General features: G+C 42.0%; 1 protein-coding gene across 4 annotated transcripts in view; it reads right to left on the bottom strand.

Moving 5' to 3' along the window:
- LOC105201747 (protein vein) overlaps window positions 1-15,959 on the bottom strand; it is a 427,513-nt gene extending 411,554 nt beyond the window's left edge. For all 4 annotated transcript variants that reach the window (XM_039456247.1, XM_039456248.1, XM_039456249.1 and 1 more), the window contains exon 1: window positions 12,778-15,959. In XM_039456247.1, the coding sequence (XP_039312181.1) occupies window positions 12,778-13,957 (1,180 nt within the window). In that variant the 5' untranslated portion in view covers window positions 13,958-15,959. The remainder of the gene's footprint in view (window positions 1-12,777) is intronic.
- Between the last annotated feature and the right edge of the window lie 736 nt (window positions 15,960-16,695).

Raw genomic sequence — 16,695 nt, 5'->3', positions numbered from 1 at the left:
ATTTTTAAGCCTCAAATAAAATAGAAAAACACACACTAAGAAAAAATAAAAAAATTGGTTGAGAAACTAATTATCTAGTCCGCTTCGATCAATTAAATATTGAGATGGTTTAATTAATTCTTAAAAAATGTTAATGGTTGACATGAATGATTTTACCTTCTTTTGTACAATTAAATAATTGTTAAGTAATCAACTCAATGTTTAGTTGAACGTATCGGACTAAATATTTTATATTTTCAATAATTTTTTTTCTCAGTGAGACAATAACTCGTGAATTTAGATCATTTGCACATCAAGTGCCATAGACGCATTATTTGTTTGCCTTTCAGCAACGCTATTTGAAGAAACCAGATTCCTTCACTGGAAACGATTGAGATGCATTTATCCGCGACTCGCGACACGATTTATAAAATATCGTGGAAGGTGACACGGTCATCTTAAATAAAAGTTACTTATCCCGTGCGCGTAACCGTCACAAGTGTCTCGCACGTGGATATTTTTCCGATATCGGATCGGTTCGATATCGTCTGTCAGAATATGCACAGGAATAACGCTGGTGTTTTGAGATGGACGTCGTGTGTTCGATTCTCAAAGCCAGCCGGCGCGGATCAAGCCCGGATGCGAATACGGGTGCGATCCTTTCTGGATCGGCCGAAAGTGTCACGGCGATGACGATACGCGCGCCATTATCGAGACCCCTTCAGCTATTTACCCGAAGCACCGTTGCGTCGTTGCACCGCGGTGCACCGTTGCATCGTGCGGCGCAGACCGTGCAACGTGCTCGCGTCCTACATACGGCCGCGTGTCGAACGCGACGATAATTGGCATCAATTAATATCGATAGTAATTCGCCGCCGGGACCGTAGAATCTGCGTAGAACGCCGCGCATCAATTCGCATCAAGCGATCGCGAGTCGATCGAGGTCCGACGGCGAACGAGTAGGATCAGAGCGACACGTGTTCCGCGAGATTTTATGACGTATCAACGCATTCGTGTATACCTTGTTACGGAAATAGACGCGACGCGATCGCGAACGATCATGGTCGTGATAGAATGTGTTCACGCATTGAGAATGAGATCGGCAGAAGAAATCTTTATTCATTAATATCGTTGCTTTTTTAAATAAATAAAAAAAAGGGAAAGAAAGAAAGAAAAAAGAAAAAAGAGAGAGAGGCTGAGAGAAAGAATATGTAAAAAAAAAATTTACTTGACACAAAATATTATTTATTCGGCAGGTTCTAATAGCTTATTTACTCGCAGTCAAATTAAAAATTTCTTAATTGAAATATTTATGTAAATAAAATAAAGAAATAATTTTTAATCAAGTATTTTTTTGCTTATCGTTTTAGAAAATACTGTTAAATTGTTTTTACATTTAAAGTAATCAGATTTCTTAATCTAACTATGAACGTTTTAATTAAGTTTAATATTATTAGCTTAAAATCATTATTTAAATGTAAAAAAATGTATTTTTGGAAAATGTATTTTTGGAAAATGTATTTTTGGAAAATGTATTTTTGGAAAATGTATTTTTTCCATTAAAAAACTTTTTTTTTGGTGATAGAATTAGAGGTACATGATAGATTGAAAAAAAAAAATATGACGATTATTACGAAATTAAAATGTTACCAACTTCTAAGTTACGTACTATTTAGAGATTTAAAAAAAAAACAGATCTTTTTGAATTCAGAATAAGTAACCGATTAAAAACTAATTTTTTATAGAAAAAAACTATATTTTTGCCAAACACTAAAAAAGAAAACATAGAATTTATTTTTTTTTAATATTTATTATTAAAACGTTTGATATACGTTATTTCAATATTATTTAAATATTTTTGTGCCCTTAATTAAAAAAAATTGCGTTTCTAAAATATCACAACATGTATTATGCAGTAAATGCAAAATGTATTAACGTTAATTGTATTAACAGAAATTCAGTTTTAATTTCATTCGCGTCGTAGCCAGCTTCGAAAATCTTCGGCACCGCATGGGACGGTAAAAAGAAACATCATCGTATATTCGCAATCTCGAAAGTTCAGCTGCGGAAAGTCGCTTGAAATTTTCGCGGTAGTGGCCCAGCTGGCGAAATTTTGTGCAAGAGTTCTCTCGTTCGCACAGGGGTGAAATTCGTACAAAGTTTAATTCAAATCGGTCGACGGTGTTTCACGAACTGGCACGTTTTGCGGACGACAGAGTGTGAACGTAGACGTTCTGTGAGTCGATCGAAGGTGCGAGAAAGCGGCCACGAAGAATGTAGGAAATGACGTACACATAGCCGGTAATTTGTTTCCGGAAACTCGGAATATCAGCCTGATTGCCTGCTCGGCACGCGCGTTTCATTTTACGCATTACGCGGGACACGCAAAGGCGACAGTCCTGAAGGATCGCTTGGTTTGTACGGTTCCGACGAGCTTGCTTCTAAACGAAATGGAGTCGCTAAGAAATTCACAACGTATACACGATGTGTGTAGTTAATTTCAGCGTTGCAATTACGCATGCAAAAACAATATAACGAATTTAGAATCAATGCGTGTGTTAATACTTGTGATAAAAAAAAACTTTTGTTTCAAAAGGATTCTTTTTAGCAAGAGTACTGCAATCATCGCAGTACGACAAGGACAAAGCTACATTTTTCCGTTAATGAGAAATCATGTAAACAGTGGTAACGCAGATTATCTCGAATATTCGAAATATTCCGTTAGCTTTGTAGATCGTAAAACAACGTTTGCGCAAGGCTCTATGATAATTGATCAGTTACGTTCCAAGAAGCACACAGTGCATATCAAGTGCACTCATTTTCAGACACATTGTGGCATGCATTAACAGAATTGTGCCGTTGAGCTCGGCGAGACTAAGTTTGCGTCCAAGTGGTATGCTTAATTCGCAACATAATGCGCATGCTAATTCATTTACGTGAGCTCCTGCCTAACTCGGAATCCCTTATGGCGGCTTTATATTTTGTAGCCGCTCGACAAAATGGCAGGAAGCGCTCTCGCGGCTACAAAAGAAATCGCGCAAAGAGAACTGAACACAGCACAGCGATGCATGTGGATAAGCATGCACAAAAGGACGAAACCAAACGTACAGTTTTGATATAATGTAAAATTCCACTGGACTACTAGATTTACCCTACAATTTTCTGTCTGGACATCGTAATTCGTCCGCGATCGATCGCGCGTGTCTGCTTAAGCGCTTTAAAATATTGCTCTGGTAACGAGATCCTGTGAAAAAGCGAGACCGCGAGAATGACTATTACTAGTAACCATGCGAACTCTCTTACGAGTCACTTACGTACGTAAGAATGCCGTCTTATCGCAACTCTGTACATTACTGTAATGGATAGCGTGGGATAGCTAATCAAGATTGCGCTCTTGTACAAGTATATCAGACGTGCTTGACACATGCGGTGTACGTGTACACGGTTACACGCGGCTTGAAAAATTACGGAAAGTGCTCGCATGATTGCCGAAGAAGATATAGATCGTCCGATAGCGCACCGGGAGATGGGTGGAAGAGTATGAAGATAAAAGGATGATCGCCGGAAAGCTGGAATAGAGAAAAGAGAGGCGCGATGTGTTGAGATGTATCGCGATACTCTTCCGATGCCCTCCTTCGATTCTCTTTGTGTCTCCTTCTCCGGTACGTTTTACGCCGCTCGGATATAAAGTAACAGAATGTGAGAACGAGTTTCCGATTAAGGTCTTATAATTGACGTCTCCAGCCTTCTCCCTCCTCGGCTTAATCATCGCCAACTGGAGAAGAAGGAACTCGCGGACCCGCTCTTACAGATCACGGATCAACGAACCGTCACGGAACGTCATAGAATCTCGTACTTTGTGTTCTGCGTGTCTCCCGGTACTGAACGCATTTCTTCGTTTTCCGCAATCGCTCGTTGCTTCAGAATATATCAGAGAAGAAGAGAGTAATATGGCACTCGTTTTCATTTCATTGAATAACTTTGTTAATGATCAATATTCTATATTGAAACTTAAACGATTATATTTGTCAAAGTGTTATTTAATGAAATATTTATTACTTGGGATATGATTTATAAACATGTGACATACTGCATAATCGGTGAAAGAGGAAAAGTGATGGTAATATAACTAGCCCGAAAATAAATCTAAAAAATTGGTTTTAGTTTAAAAAAGCATGGTTTTATTACAAATATATTTTTTTTTCTTCCGTTTAGAAACATTAGAGATATCATTTTATCTTTGTTTAACATTAAACAGGATAAAATAATATCTCTAATGTTTCTAAATATAGTCCTCCCGAGTGACAATCAATTTATCGAAAAAATATTTTGAAAATTTCACTTAAAAAGCCATATTAACAAAATCCCACGTTAACTTTGCATAACTCGAAATGTGTACAGATGAATAAAAAGTTAAATAACAAAAAGAATACACTCGAGTGTGCATACATTCGTATGATAATACGCTCAAGTTTAAAAACAATGAGAAAGTATATGTAATTGCTAAAATGTATCTTGAAAAAGTTTCAAAGTGCTCAAAAGTAAAAATACCTCATAACAATTGTCAGGTATTGTGTATTGGCATATTAACGCCATTAAAATATGACGGGCTTCTAAATAAATATTTCCATAAGCAATTGTTAGAATTCATCACACAATAACGGAAACAATAGGAGTAGCCGTAATGTTAGTAGCCGTAATGTTCCCATCAGCCAGTAGCTATAATACCCCCTTTTCCTCTACTTTACATACGTATTATTTTTAGCTTTAACAAAAATTGAATATTTAAAGGTGTTAATTTATAAATTATTTTTAATTTTTTCAGTACTCAGATTTAAGAAAAAAATTATTTATATTAACTTGAGAGCATAAATGTATTATAAAAATTATTTGAAATTTTCACAGGGATTATTTTAATAATTGGACAATTAATAATATGACGCACTGTCCATATTATCAATACGTAGAGATCCTAATTACACTTTGTTACATAATGTATATTACTACTACTTGATCGTTAATACTTTGAAATTTCGGAATCGCATACGCACCGGTCGATACTAACGATCGTTACTACGAAACGTTACTAATTAGTCCTGTCTTGAAAAAAATCGCACCACGTCAACACGGTCTATCGCTTCGCCGGGATTCACTCGTAATTAGTGCGCCGGCTAATTAGCGCGTCGCACAATTACGAGGCGTCGCTCACCGGAGAGGGCATGTATCCCGGCAAAAAAAAGTCGGGCTAATTATTTCATCACGACAATTCGGTGAGATTGTTAAGTTTATTAAGATTGGGAGGGGAGGGCGTCGAAGATCCGATTACCTTCCGCTGCACTTGCACGTGATAAATCTACTTAACGAAGTACACGAAGCGAGAAAGTACGCGGATGCTATGCAGGGCCGACCGAAACTCTCGTGCGGCCTCGATCGAAGATAACTTGCGCGTTTGTCCAAGGAAATTTATGTCCGCAACCTCCTTCTTCTCGTTATATCGTTGCGATTATCATTATATTAGTTGCTGGGATGATCGTTATGAAAGGAAATTTGGGGAATCGGAACTCCTAAGAGGAGTTTCGGAAGACGCGGGACCTCAGACGGCAATTCCCTAAACACGAGCCAGCCCTGTGTCTGCTTCTCGTCGTCCCCTCTTGTATCCTGTCACGATCGCGACATCTTCGGCGAACGATAATGGGATAAGTCGTGAAAACTTTCGATCCGCCGTCGAGATGGATGTAATACCCGCGCGGAGCAGGTAGGCGTTAAGCAAACGAGCGCAACAGTTATGAACTCCCGCGGACGGGAGAGGCGGGCGAAGGGAGACGAGGGCGACGAAGACGAACGATGGAAACGTTAACGACACGATGGTGGATATAATACCAGCTGGTAGTTTCCGAGCACGTCAAAGGGCCCCGTGCTCGTTTTCTCGCCGGAATTCGCTTATCTTCGCCGAAACTTGGGTAAGCGATCGGTCCTGAGGCGTTGTTCCGGCGGTAGCTGCTACGCCAGACTGATTAAAATAGCGTTTGTGAAAATCGATACGTCGCGATAATCACGAGACGTCGTTTCACAAGACCATCCCCGAGACTATCACGTACTTCGACTCGGTGTACACCTTCGAAATTTAGATCCGTGTTTACGGTTCTGTGTTTCTCCCGAAAACACTAGATGATGCGTGACGTTTCGCAAATTAATTCGCGACGTTTCGCAATTGCGATTCGACCGAAAAATTCGGAAGGGACAAGTGGCTTTGAGATAATTTTGAATTTTAACGCGTACAACTTTCGCACGAACAACTGGAATAAGTTTCGTTTATCGTTTCAACGTGTTAATTAATTTTTCTTTCCATACGTATTATTTGTCTATTCAATGTGTAATTCGTATCGTAAAATTTATTTCCGTTTGTTGTGATATTACTGTACACTAGACAAAGCGAGATGCAGAATGCGAAAGTAGTAACGTCTGCTACTGCGATTGTAAAACCACGATTGTAAAACCATCTGTATCGCATCCGCATTGCGCATTTAGGTCGATCGCGTGACTGCCCATAAATAAACGTTAACCTATATCGAGGTGAATTGCAATAAAATAAAATAAAATTGAATTATTTGTACTAATTACTGGCATTACTTGCAACGGCATGATAGCGTACCATAATTTTCATTTTAATAAAACTAAAATAATACTGGTTATTTTAAAACCTGTTTTTTTCAACATTTTTTTTACAAATTTATATAAAAAAAAGTATTTATTTCACTTGTACAAAATATTATTTTCGGGATAAATTTGATAGCAAAATTATTTAAATTAAAGATTAGATGAAATAATTTGAATGCAAACGTACTGTACAAATCATCGAGAATTACCAGGACTGATGTTAGCAATTTAACCATGCATTATTGCATGCACCAGTATTACGCAATTATTTAATTAGAGCACAAATTGTTGGTTTAATGGTTTACATTCTCTCGCGTAATCGTAATAAGACCTGCGAAAGAATAATTATTTACCAGCCTGTTCTAGTTTTTGTTGCCTGACTTTTGACTAAAATTATGTATCGACCAGATCGAATTTTGCAATAAACATGAAATGCTATATTGCTGCGTATGTATTTTCTATAATGTTTACGATCATAGCGTATTGATTATTTTTATGCAAGTGTTTGTATCGTCAATAATCCATGTTATCTATTTCATCGAAAATTAGTTACAGAAATTGCTCGACTTTTGCATTTGACGATTATTTCTTAATAAAACTAGTTTTTAATTTTTTAAATTTTTAACTTTAATATATATATATATATATATATATGTCGTCAAAAATTGAAAAATTAAAGATGAAAAATTATTAAAAAATAATTAGAAAATGCAAAAGTGCTGAAGAATATGCTAGTCATGGAGAGGAAATATATACCTGTGTATAAGATGTCATTAAAACTAAAAATCCTATAAAAGTTTCCTGTAAACTTTTCTGTAACAAAATTTATTGAAGATTGAAGGATAAGATTCTAATTAACTTGCACGAAAAACTTTTCATACAATGATTTCGCATGAATAAATGATTAAAAGATCTTGATCTCTCACAGAAATAAAACAGGAGAATTAATTAAAATAAAATAATAATAATAATGGAATGTCGATTAAGCAGGGATACTTTTTTTAATTAAAAAAAATAATTTTTATCCAATATTTAACAGTTTCTAAGAAATCATTCAACAGAAGAAAAAAAAATATTGTCAAATTAGTTTAGCAGGTCGGCGCAAATATCTCGAACGCCTTGTACACGGGGTAGTAGCGACGCGAAGTGGCCGCCAACTATCACGTTTCATTAATGCCTCTTATTCCGTTAACGTTGAAGATCGAGCGCGCGTGCGCCTCGCTCGCTCGCTCGTTCGCTCGTTCGCTCGTTCCGACCGTGTCTGTCGTCGTCGCGATTACGCGCCACTTGTTAAGGACAGGTGGAACCGACGCGCGCGCTCGCGATTACCGCTTACGTTCCGTCACGACACGAAGTTCAAGATAAGAAGAAAATTTGCAAGCCTGCGACACCGACCCCGTCATCCTCCAGTGCCCGTGTGGAATTTGTCGTACCGCCGGCGGCTTTCTACTTTTCCGCGCCGAGCGCTTAAGGTAAATCAAATCGGATCGTTCCTTACTCGCGTCTCAATTGGCGTCGGTGATTTCTACCGTCATACAAGCGAAATGTAGAGATTTTCAGCAAGTCAATGTAGAAAAAAAGTTTTATGCGAAGTAATCTATTTTTATCTCGATCTTTCAGAGGAAATGTAAAATGTCTTTACTTATCAGTGTAAAGATATATGGATCATATCTCAAAACATTACCAAAAATATTAAAGTTTCATAGAATATTCTAGAATTGCATTTGAGTATTTGAGCACAATTCACTTATTGGTTTAAGAGTTATTTAATTTTTTATTTACTCTTGATTGTAAAATCGCGTTTTGAAGTATTTATTTGCAAATTTGATGGGAAAGCATTACCAATTAAAATTTTTAAATCCACTTACTCATTTAAAAGTTATTTATTTAAAATTGCAGTAAAACCATTATAACTCAAATTTTCCATTGTTTTCTTCTTTGAAACTAGTTTCAAAAACCAAAATTCGGGCGTTTGCGACCAAAATTTTTTGTAGTTGATTAGGAAAAGAAGAAAAATAAATCTAGAGAAGCCTTCAGTTTTTAAATTTCGAGAACTTTTAGCTCGTATAACTAAAACATCCTTAAGAAGTTTGCCAAATCCAAATCCTTATGTCAAATTAACTTGACTGAACATTTCGACATTATAATTATATAATTTTGATATTTATAATTGATCAAAAATTACATTTTAAAAACTTTAAACACGTACTAATTCTTAATTTATAATTGCTGACAAGTATTTTTGAATAAAAATCCTAATGAAATAATTGATTTTAAATCAATGTGAGCAAAAGCTGAAATATATATATATATATATATATATGTACACAAAATTTGCTTCCCAAATTCGGTGTCACTTGCGAGGATCTCATGAGCGTGTCTCCCGGAGAGGGAACATGACCCTGTTCCATCATTCGTCACGTTCGGCGCGATAAATCGACCGCGGAAGGTCGTCATGCGAGTCATCCGGCAGCGGTCCATGCAGCCACCAAGATGAGAAGGGGGAGACCAGTGGTCTCGGCGACGCCGGGAGATCGCGCGGAGAGGTGGAAGCGCATTGAACCGACGCCGGCAGCAAATTGGACCACCTTCAAAAACTCACCGCCCGTTAAGAAACGACGCGACGCGACGCGATGATTGGCGAGAGTGATGCCGCGAGTAGACGATTACGCGTGAATACGAAGGGAAATGCAGCTAGATGCGACATACGGATCTCGCGCGCACACGCACGCACGAGATTCGGTAGGAGGCGACGCGACGCGGATTCGCGACTTACGTGGCGGGTTAAATATAAGCGCGACGCACGGCGTCCCGACGATCGCGCCCGGAGAGCGCCACTCTTGTACGTAGGCGTCGTAGTTACAGCGAGATAATCCGAACGTTTGGACACTCCGTTGGCGATTACACCGTCCTTGAAATTCGCGGAAGTGCGAGGAGAGATGTTTGTTGCAGCATTTAAAGTGACACTTCGCTGCTCTCAAGAGGATTTCTTTGTAACAGCATTATAATTTTTTTCCAGACGTGAATTTTGTAAAATGATCTAATGGTATTATTGGATACCATGTAATGAAAATGCCGGTTCACTCGAGAGCTTCCCGATTGAGGATATTTGAAACTGTAACGCGTTATAAATTCTATGACTTCAATATCTCCATCTTGTTTACCGTAAATTTTTGATGATTCCAACGTGTCGAATATGAAAATGGATTTAAAACACGGATATATCATACGACGGAAAAAAATTAAAACGTATTAAAGCAAACACGCCACGGATTACGAATTTATTATATGACTTAATAAAAATCGCATTTACGTAGAAAATAAAATTTTCTACTAAATTCCCATATAATTTTTTTTCTAGGAGTTTATGCTTTAATTAACAGTTAAAACGTGTTCCGTAAATTAATAAAAGTTAGCAGTGAATTTAAACGTAAAATGTGCCTGTACATCCGTGCTATATCAGGCGCGAATTAAAATATTCACGTGCGTTTACATAAGTTAGCTGCCATATTGCCGGGCTGTCTGTAAAAGGGAAATATGTACAGGCGCCTGTTGGCGCATCCCTCTCCATATTAACAATATTGCCGCGCTATATCCCGAAACTGATCGAGAATTCTACATCGATGACGCGCGTTTCAACTAAAAAAAAAAACTATCGAGCTCAATCGTACCCTCGAGTCATCGCAAATCGATCGAAGCGGTAGCTTTGCGACGGACAATTATCGGGAACAAGTGAGATATCACGTGGTGCGTTCCTGTTTATTCGAACCTGTCCGCGCGCGGAGGCCCTTAGGGATGTTAAATTCTTTCGCTTACTCAAATATGCAACGAATTTATTGGCGTATTTTATAGACCGATACTCGCTGTCGAAAGTCGAGCTAATAACTCATTCTTGGCGATGTGTGCTTCGAAACTTAAGTACCTCAGGTTGTTAAAGTCTTTAGTTATGATTCCGCTAAAGTAAAATTTGAAATTAATCGAGTTTAAAAGATCTCCCCTAACTTTGTTATCTCATTACATTCAAGCGCCTTATTTTTACTGTAATTATAACTAAAATATGCAAGCTCTTAAACATTAAAGAAAAATGTTTAACAAAACTGCGCTGTAATGCGATAAAAAATTTTGTATTAACTAGACACACATTCGTCAGCTTATGTTCACGAACGTATAAAGTACATGGTAAATTTGTTTATAACAATGCTATCATTGATTCTATCGCTTCTTTTAGAACAAAACTGCATTAAGAAGCTGTAAGGGATGAGAAGTACTGAATTACAAGTAACGCCGTTACTCGTTAACATTACTTTCTTATAATTTGGTAATGCGTTACTTTGGCTCGTTACGTAACGAGTAAAGTTACAAGTTAATATTTCTCAATGAGTAATATGATAACGAATTAATTATTCCAACTCTGGTTTTACTATTGCTCACATAAAAAATTGTAACGTCATTACCAAATTGTTATTATAAAAAAATAAAAGTAACGATGACTCGTTACTTGTAACGCGTTATTTCTAACACCTGGAAGCTACAATAATTGTCATTGCAAAAATGATTTTCGCAGAATAATTTTATTTATTAATAAACTACGAACGCTGCTTAATAAACGTAAAACCGTGTAGCATTTAAAGTTCTGGATTACAAACAACAAAAAAGATACTTTATAGCGCGGCAGCTTTTTAATCAAAGTACTAATTAATGTTGCATTTGAGAGAGCTTTAACGGCGCCGACATTACTTTGTGAGAATTTCCTTTAAACTATTACGTTTTCCAAAAGAGTAATCAATACATTTGCGTAATAATGGTTCTCTCTTACAAGAGAATTATTGAGATTATGTTTAAGCGCATAATCTTTTGAAAAAGATGTCTATGTAATTCGAGATGAATTAATGTTGTAATAAAGAAACTTAAATCGAAGACGTAAAAGATAAAAAGTGTAACAAGTGCCACAATAAAAAAATTTAGAAAAATTTCTCTTCAAATAATATTCATTTATCTGAAGAAAATTATATAAAACATTTCTTTTTATAAGTAAATGTATAATTAAAGCATGTGTGCAACAAATTCAAATGACTATAAAAAATTAGATAAATTGACCAATAAGAGCTAGAATTAAGTGTTTAAGTCTAAGTTTCGACTCACAATTCGAGTCTTCTTCAGTGCAGAAAATTGATTATGTATATCTCTTGCAACGTTGGAATGTAATCGCAACTGTGTAATCATAACTCATAACGATTACTAGAGGTCAGTAAAATGTTTTCCGTAGACGTCATCGAATCGTTACAGTTATCATTACATGTAGCAAATTTGAATAATCGTTTAGAAAATCAAATACATTAAGCGAATGTGCCATGTTGAATCCAATTACAAAATTGATAACGTATTTTTGGTCAATATAAATTAATAATATAATATCGTTCGTGAACACTATTAGTAAACTTACAAAGAAGAATTACGTATAAAAACTGTCAAGTATGCTCCGAGATTGGTTGTCAGCAATTTAAGGGTCTTTTCCAGCAACGAAACACAGTCGTACATTGTGTGACACGGTGTTACACAGTGTCGACTTGTAGTTGAAACAGTGCTTCTGTCGAAGCTAGATGTATTCGAGATGTATTCGACCTCCCCAAATGAATATCGGCCATTTGACATCGTTTTCAAAATCGCGCAGAAATATGAGGGTCAAAAATATTCGCTAGGAAAAACGACATTCGCTCCGGTGATATCAAATGCAAATATGTTGATATCATCCATGAAGTGACATAAAATTAGCTACACAGCATTTTAGCTATGTATGATTGTGTCGACTTGTGTCGTAGTTGAAAAGCACTGGATTGTACACTGTGTTATACAGTGTCGCTCATGTAGAAAGCCTAAATTAAACAAGTGTGAGCGGTCGTATGCCGCATTAATATATAAACATAAAGCACTGTCGTACAAAAGTTCCTTTTTACATTCATCTCGTTAAAAACGTTTTAACAAATTTCCACTTTGCTTTCTACACTGTTATCGGATGTATTTTACGACAAAATGGTATTCTCTTTTTCATATCCAGTTTTCGACCATCGGATTTTCTAGCGGCACGCGTCCGACTGAGACTAATCAAAGACCGTAAAGCGCATAATTATCGTTGGGACTCACCGTAATCCGGTCGAACGACAGCTTGGACGACCTGTTCGTTCTTCTTGTTTCGAATCACCGGCTCGCCGAGGATCGTGAAGTTCCTGGGTCCCACGCGATTCACAAACACTAGATACACTTTGCCCCTTTTAATATTGGCTCGCACCACACCACTCGGATTATCGCGCTGCTGTTGCTGCTGCTTGTTGCCAGCATCGTGGCCGTTGCACACGGTCGACTTGCCAGGCACCAATTTGTCGCGGAAGTGCAGCCGCACGCTGTCGTTCTTCTGCAGCGGCTGGAAGCCCGGCTGGCTCTTGTATACCTGCTTCACCTCGAAGGTCACCGCGTAGTTCAGGCCGGGCTTCCTCCGCGAGGACATACTGCGAGCCTTGCCCTCGAACACGGTGGGCGCCAGGTAGGCCCGATTGCCCACGTCAACATCGGGACACCAATTCTGACCGCGGCAGCCCCTGTCCTTGTTCCTGCAACGGCGCCGCTGTTCGCGCGGCGAGTCCGCCCTGGTGCGGTTCTTTGGTCGTTGCTTCGCCGATCTGGCGACTCGCGGCCGCTGCATCGACGACTCCGTCGGTGGATACGCAAGGGGTGCGTGCGTCGAGGAGTGACGGGGCGCACGAGTCAGATCGGACTCGTTTACCTCTGGATGAAAGGCGCGTACGCGCGTTTCCGACGGCGTCTCGACGGCGGAGAGCACGTCGTTCGCGAGGTCCGCTTCCGATCGCTCGGGATTCGGCGCGGATCCCGAGCTCCGCTGAGCTCCAGGACCCACCTCGGGCGACGTTGCGCCACGTGTCGCGAAGTAATACGAGATCTGTCGCACGTCGTTCCTCGTAGATCGTTCTCCATTTCTGAAGGCGTCTTCTCTGAGATTCACCAGGCTCCAATCAACGGGCGAGACCTCGTCGAGGTCGCGACGAGCAGGACGAACTTTGGACGACGAGTGTTCCGGGTAGCCGAGAATCTCTTGCGACCGGTGCCCCGTGACTTGGCCAACTTTGACCTCCTCGTCCACCCGTACGCTTATCGACAGCGGACGATAATACCTCGCCTCGGTGATGCCCGTCGTCGCCCCGGACGTTTTCCCAAGGGTGTCCCGAATGGCGGGGGGTGCCGCAGCGAGCGCCAGTGCGCCCCACCAGCCGCTTAAGAACCCGGCCAAAAGCAGAGGCGCCCACATCATCCAACCTGGTTGGCGGTGTGATCGGGGGTGAGGTCGACACCTCGGTCACCCCGACTCGCACAGAGGCACGCGCTGCTTCTCGCCCCCTCCTCCTCCTCCTCCTCCTCCTCGTACTCGGGGAGCGTGTCCCCTTTCGCTGCCGCGAGTACTCCGGCGAGATCCTATGTTAACCGAGTCCTGTTCCTCAATCTTCCTCGTTGCTTCCCCCCCCTCGCGACTAGTCACCTACGGTGACCTGATTCACGGTCTCGGCCCGCTCGCCAAATGGCTAAATCGGTGGTCGTTAGCTTCTCCTTCCCGGATTCAGGCTCCTCACGAGGTGTTGTACCACCGGTAGTGGAACGTCGGGGTTTCTTCCATATTCCTCTTCATTCTACGCAATACCATTCTCCTCATCCTCAAAGCCGGCGGGAGCAGCCGTGGCGAGCCGCACCATGCGGCCGCTTCTCTCTTCCTTCTCTCCTCTTTGGAGCGGTGTCGTATTATCGCAGATGATCCCGACCGGCGGCTGCGACGATCGCGGACGCGACAACCAACATCGATCTCTCATAAGTCGTAATCATTATGATTCGCGATCGGCACGACCATTCTCGATCCGACTTGAACCGGGGGGGCCGCGTCGACTGCGTTCACCGCGCGAGTTCCGTCAGACGGAGATTCTCTTCTGCTTCTTGATAGTTGTCGACGAACCGGCCGAATGATGATGAGTAGTCCTCTCTCTCTAGTCCACGTGTTCGTTCGCGTTCGCAGGCAGACGAAGGAACTGATCGACCTCGCAGCAGGGAACACCCGCGACCGTCAGGAACGTCGATCCCTTCCGATCCGTCAGCAACATTGAGTCTTGCAAAATCGTCCGCGATCGTCTAGTCAACCCTTCGCGCGATATTGCGTATAATTCCGAAACGGGAAAAGCGAGCGAGAGAGAAAGAGAGAGAGAGAGAGGGAGAGAGAGAGCGTGACACGGTCGTTGAAACGAAGATTCTCAGTACAACGAAAACGGGAACAAGAATATGAAGACGAAGACGAAGACGAAGACGATGAAGATGAAGAAAGTGTCGGCTTCCTCTCTGACCAACCGAGACACTATTTAAATATACCCACGAGACGACCGCTCCTCTCTCGACTGTACGGTCGGCCGCCCGCACGCTCGCTCGCGCACTACACTTTTCGGCCCGATTCTCACCACTCTCGCGCGCGTACCAGCTTTTCGCCTTACGAAACGGACCACCCTCGCGATAACGAAGGCGGAAGGAGGCTTCACAAATAAGATGTACGAAGGTAGGGACGAACGAGAGTAATTAGGAGACGTTGCCACTCGCGCGTTGTCACGCTTTCTCCACGCTCTGTTTCCGCAACTTTTTCTCTCCCTCTCTCCCCCTTTGATCCTTTCTCTCTTCTTTTTGCTCCTAGTTCCCTCTCTCTCTCGCGCGCGCGCGCGAGAAACCGCTTCCTCTCGCGCGGAGATGGTCGCGCGCGCGGCCTCCGTGCGGGATCGTCGACGACGACGGCGGGTGATCGGGTCGCGTGTGTCGCACGCGGCATACACACACGAGGCGCCTCGCGTGTCACGCGTGTCGCGAGAGACCGGAGGAAGGGAGAGAGATCGTCGGTGGCCCCGCGTCGGGCGCGCGCGACGGTTCAAATTAGACTGAGCGGCCCGCTCGCGCAGACCGAGGCCGGCCACAGCGCCAGCGGCGCCTGGCGGACGCCGGTCGAGGCTTGCGCGCGCACCGCGGCCGCGCGAGAGTGAGACGGAGCGACGACGGGACCTTTAAGAACCTGTATAACAACGACCTAACAACCGAAGGAACCGCACGCGTGATCCTCCCGCTCCTCCTCTCTGCTCGTCTCTCGCGCTCTCTCTCTCTCCCTCTCTTTCTTCGTCTTTCTATCTTTCCCGTGAGTTCTTTCGCCATCTCTCTGTCCCTCGTGTTATATCTTCTCTGTTTCTTTCTCACTCTCTCTTGCATCTCCCTCCGCGAGAGAGACGGCGCTCTTTATCTCTCGCCTCTTTATCTCTCGCGTTCGGTCGTACTCCTCGCTTGTGTGTACGGCTGTTCGTCATCTTTTAAATTGTGTTCGGAGGTACCCTCTTCTTCTTCTTCTTCTTCTTCTTCTTCTTCTTCTTCCTCCTCCTTCTTCTTCTTCTTCTTCCTCCTCCTCCTCCTCCTCCTTCTCCCCGCCTCCTTCTCTTCTTCACGGGTTCTTCTCCCTCTTCTTCTTTTACGTCGTCGTCTTCATCGTCTCTTCCTCTGTTGGGACGCCGGGACGCCGCTCCTCTTCGCTCGCGCGAGCTGGCGAACGTCATCGGACTACCGAAAATAAAGTCTTCCTCCGCTTTCCTGTCCTCTCGTCTCTCGCTCCCTCTCTTTCACGCCACTTCCGAGTCGAATATACGCGCGAGCGAAGGGGCTTTATAAGTGCGAGCGCGAGAGGGACGCGACAAGGAGCGCGCACCAAAAGGAACTCTAGCTTCTTCTCCGTCTCTCTCACACGTGCGCACGTTCTCTCTCTTTCCTTCTCTTTTCTGTCTCTCTGTCTCGGGAACTGCCAATCAAACGGTCTTCCATGAGAGTCGGCCTCTTAAACGGATAGTTTTTCACGCTCGCCGCGTGACAGATTAATCCCGGGCTAAATGGCGACACTTAAGCGTGCCGCGCGCCGTAATTAACGCCGCGGCGGCACTCGCTTTCTTTTTGCACTCTGCCGCGCGCGCGAGCATCGCGCTCTTGGACCTA

This window comes from Solenopsis invicta, chromosome 12 (assembly GCF_016802725.1).
Source record: "Solenopsis invicta isolate M01_SB chromosome 12, UNIL_Sinv_3.0, whole genome shotgun sequence".
Taxonomy (NCBI): Eukaryota; Metazoa; Arthropoda; class Insecta; order Hymenoptera; family Formicidae; genus Solenopsis; species Solenopsis invicta.
Note: the sequence above shows the minus strand (reverse complement) of the source record. Positions and strands in the feature narration are given on the sequence as shown.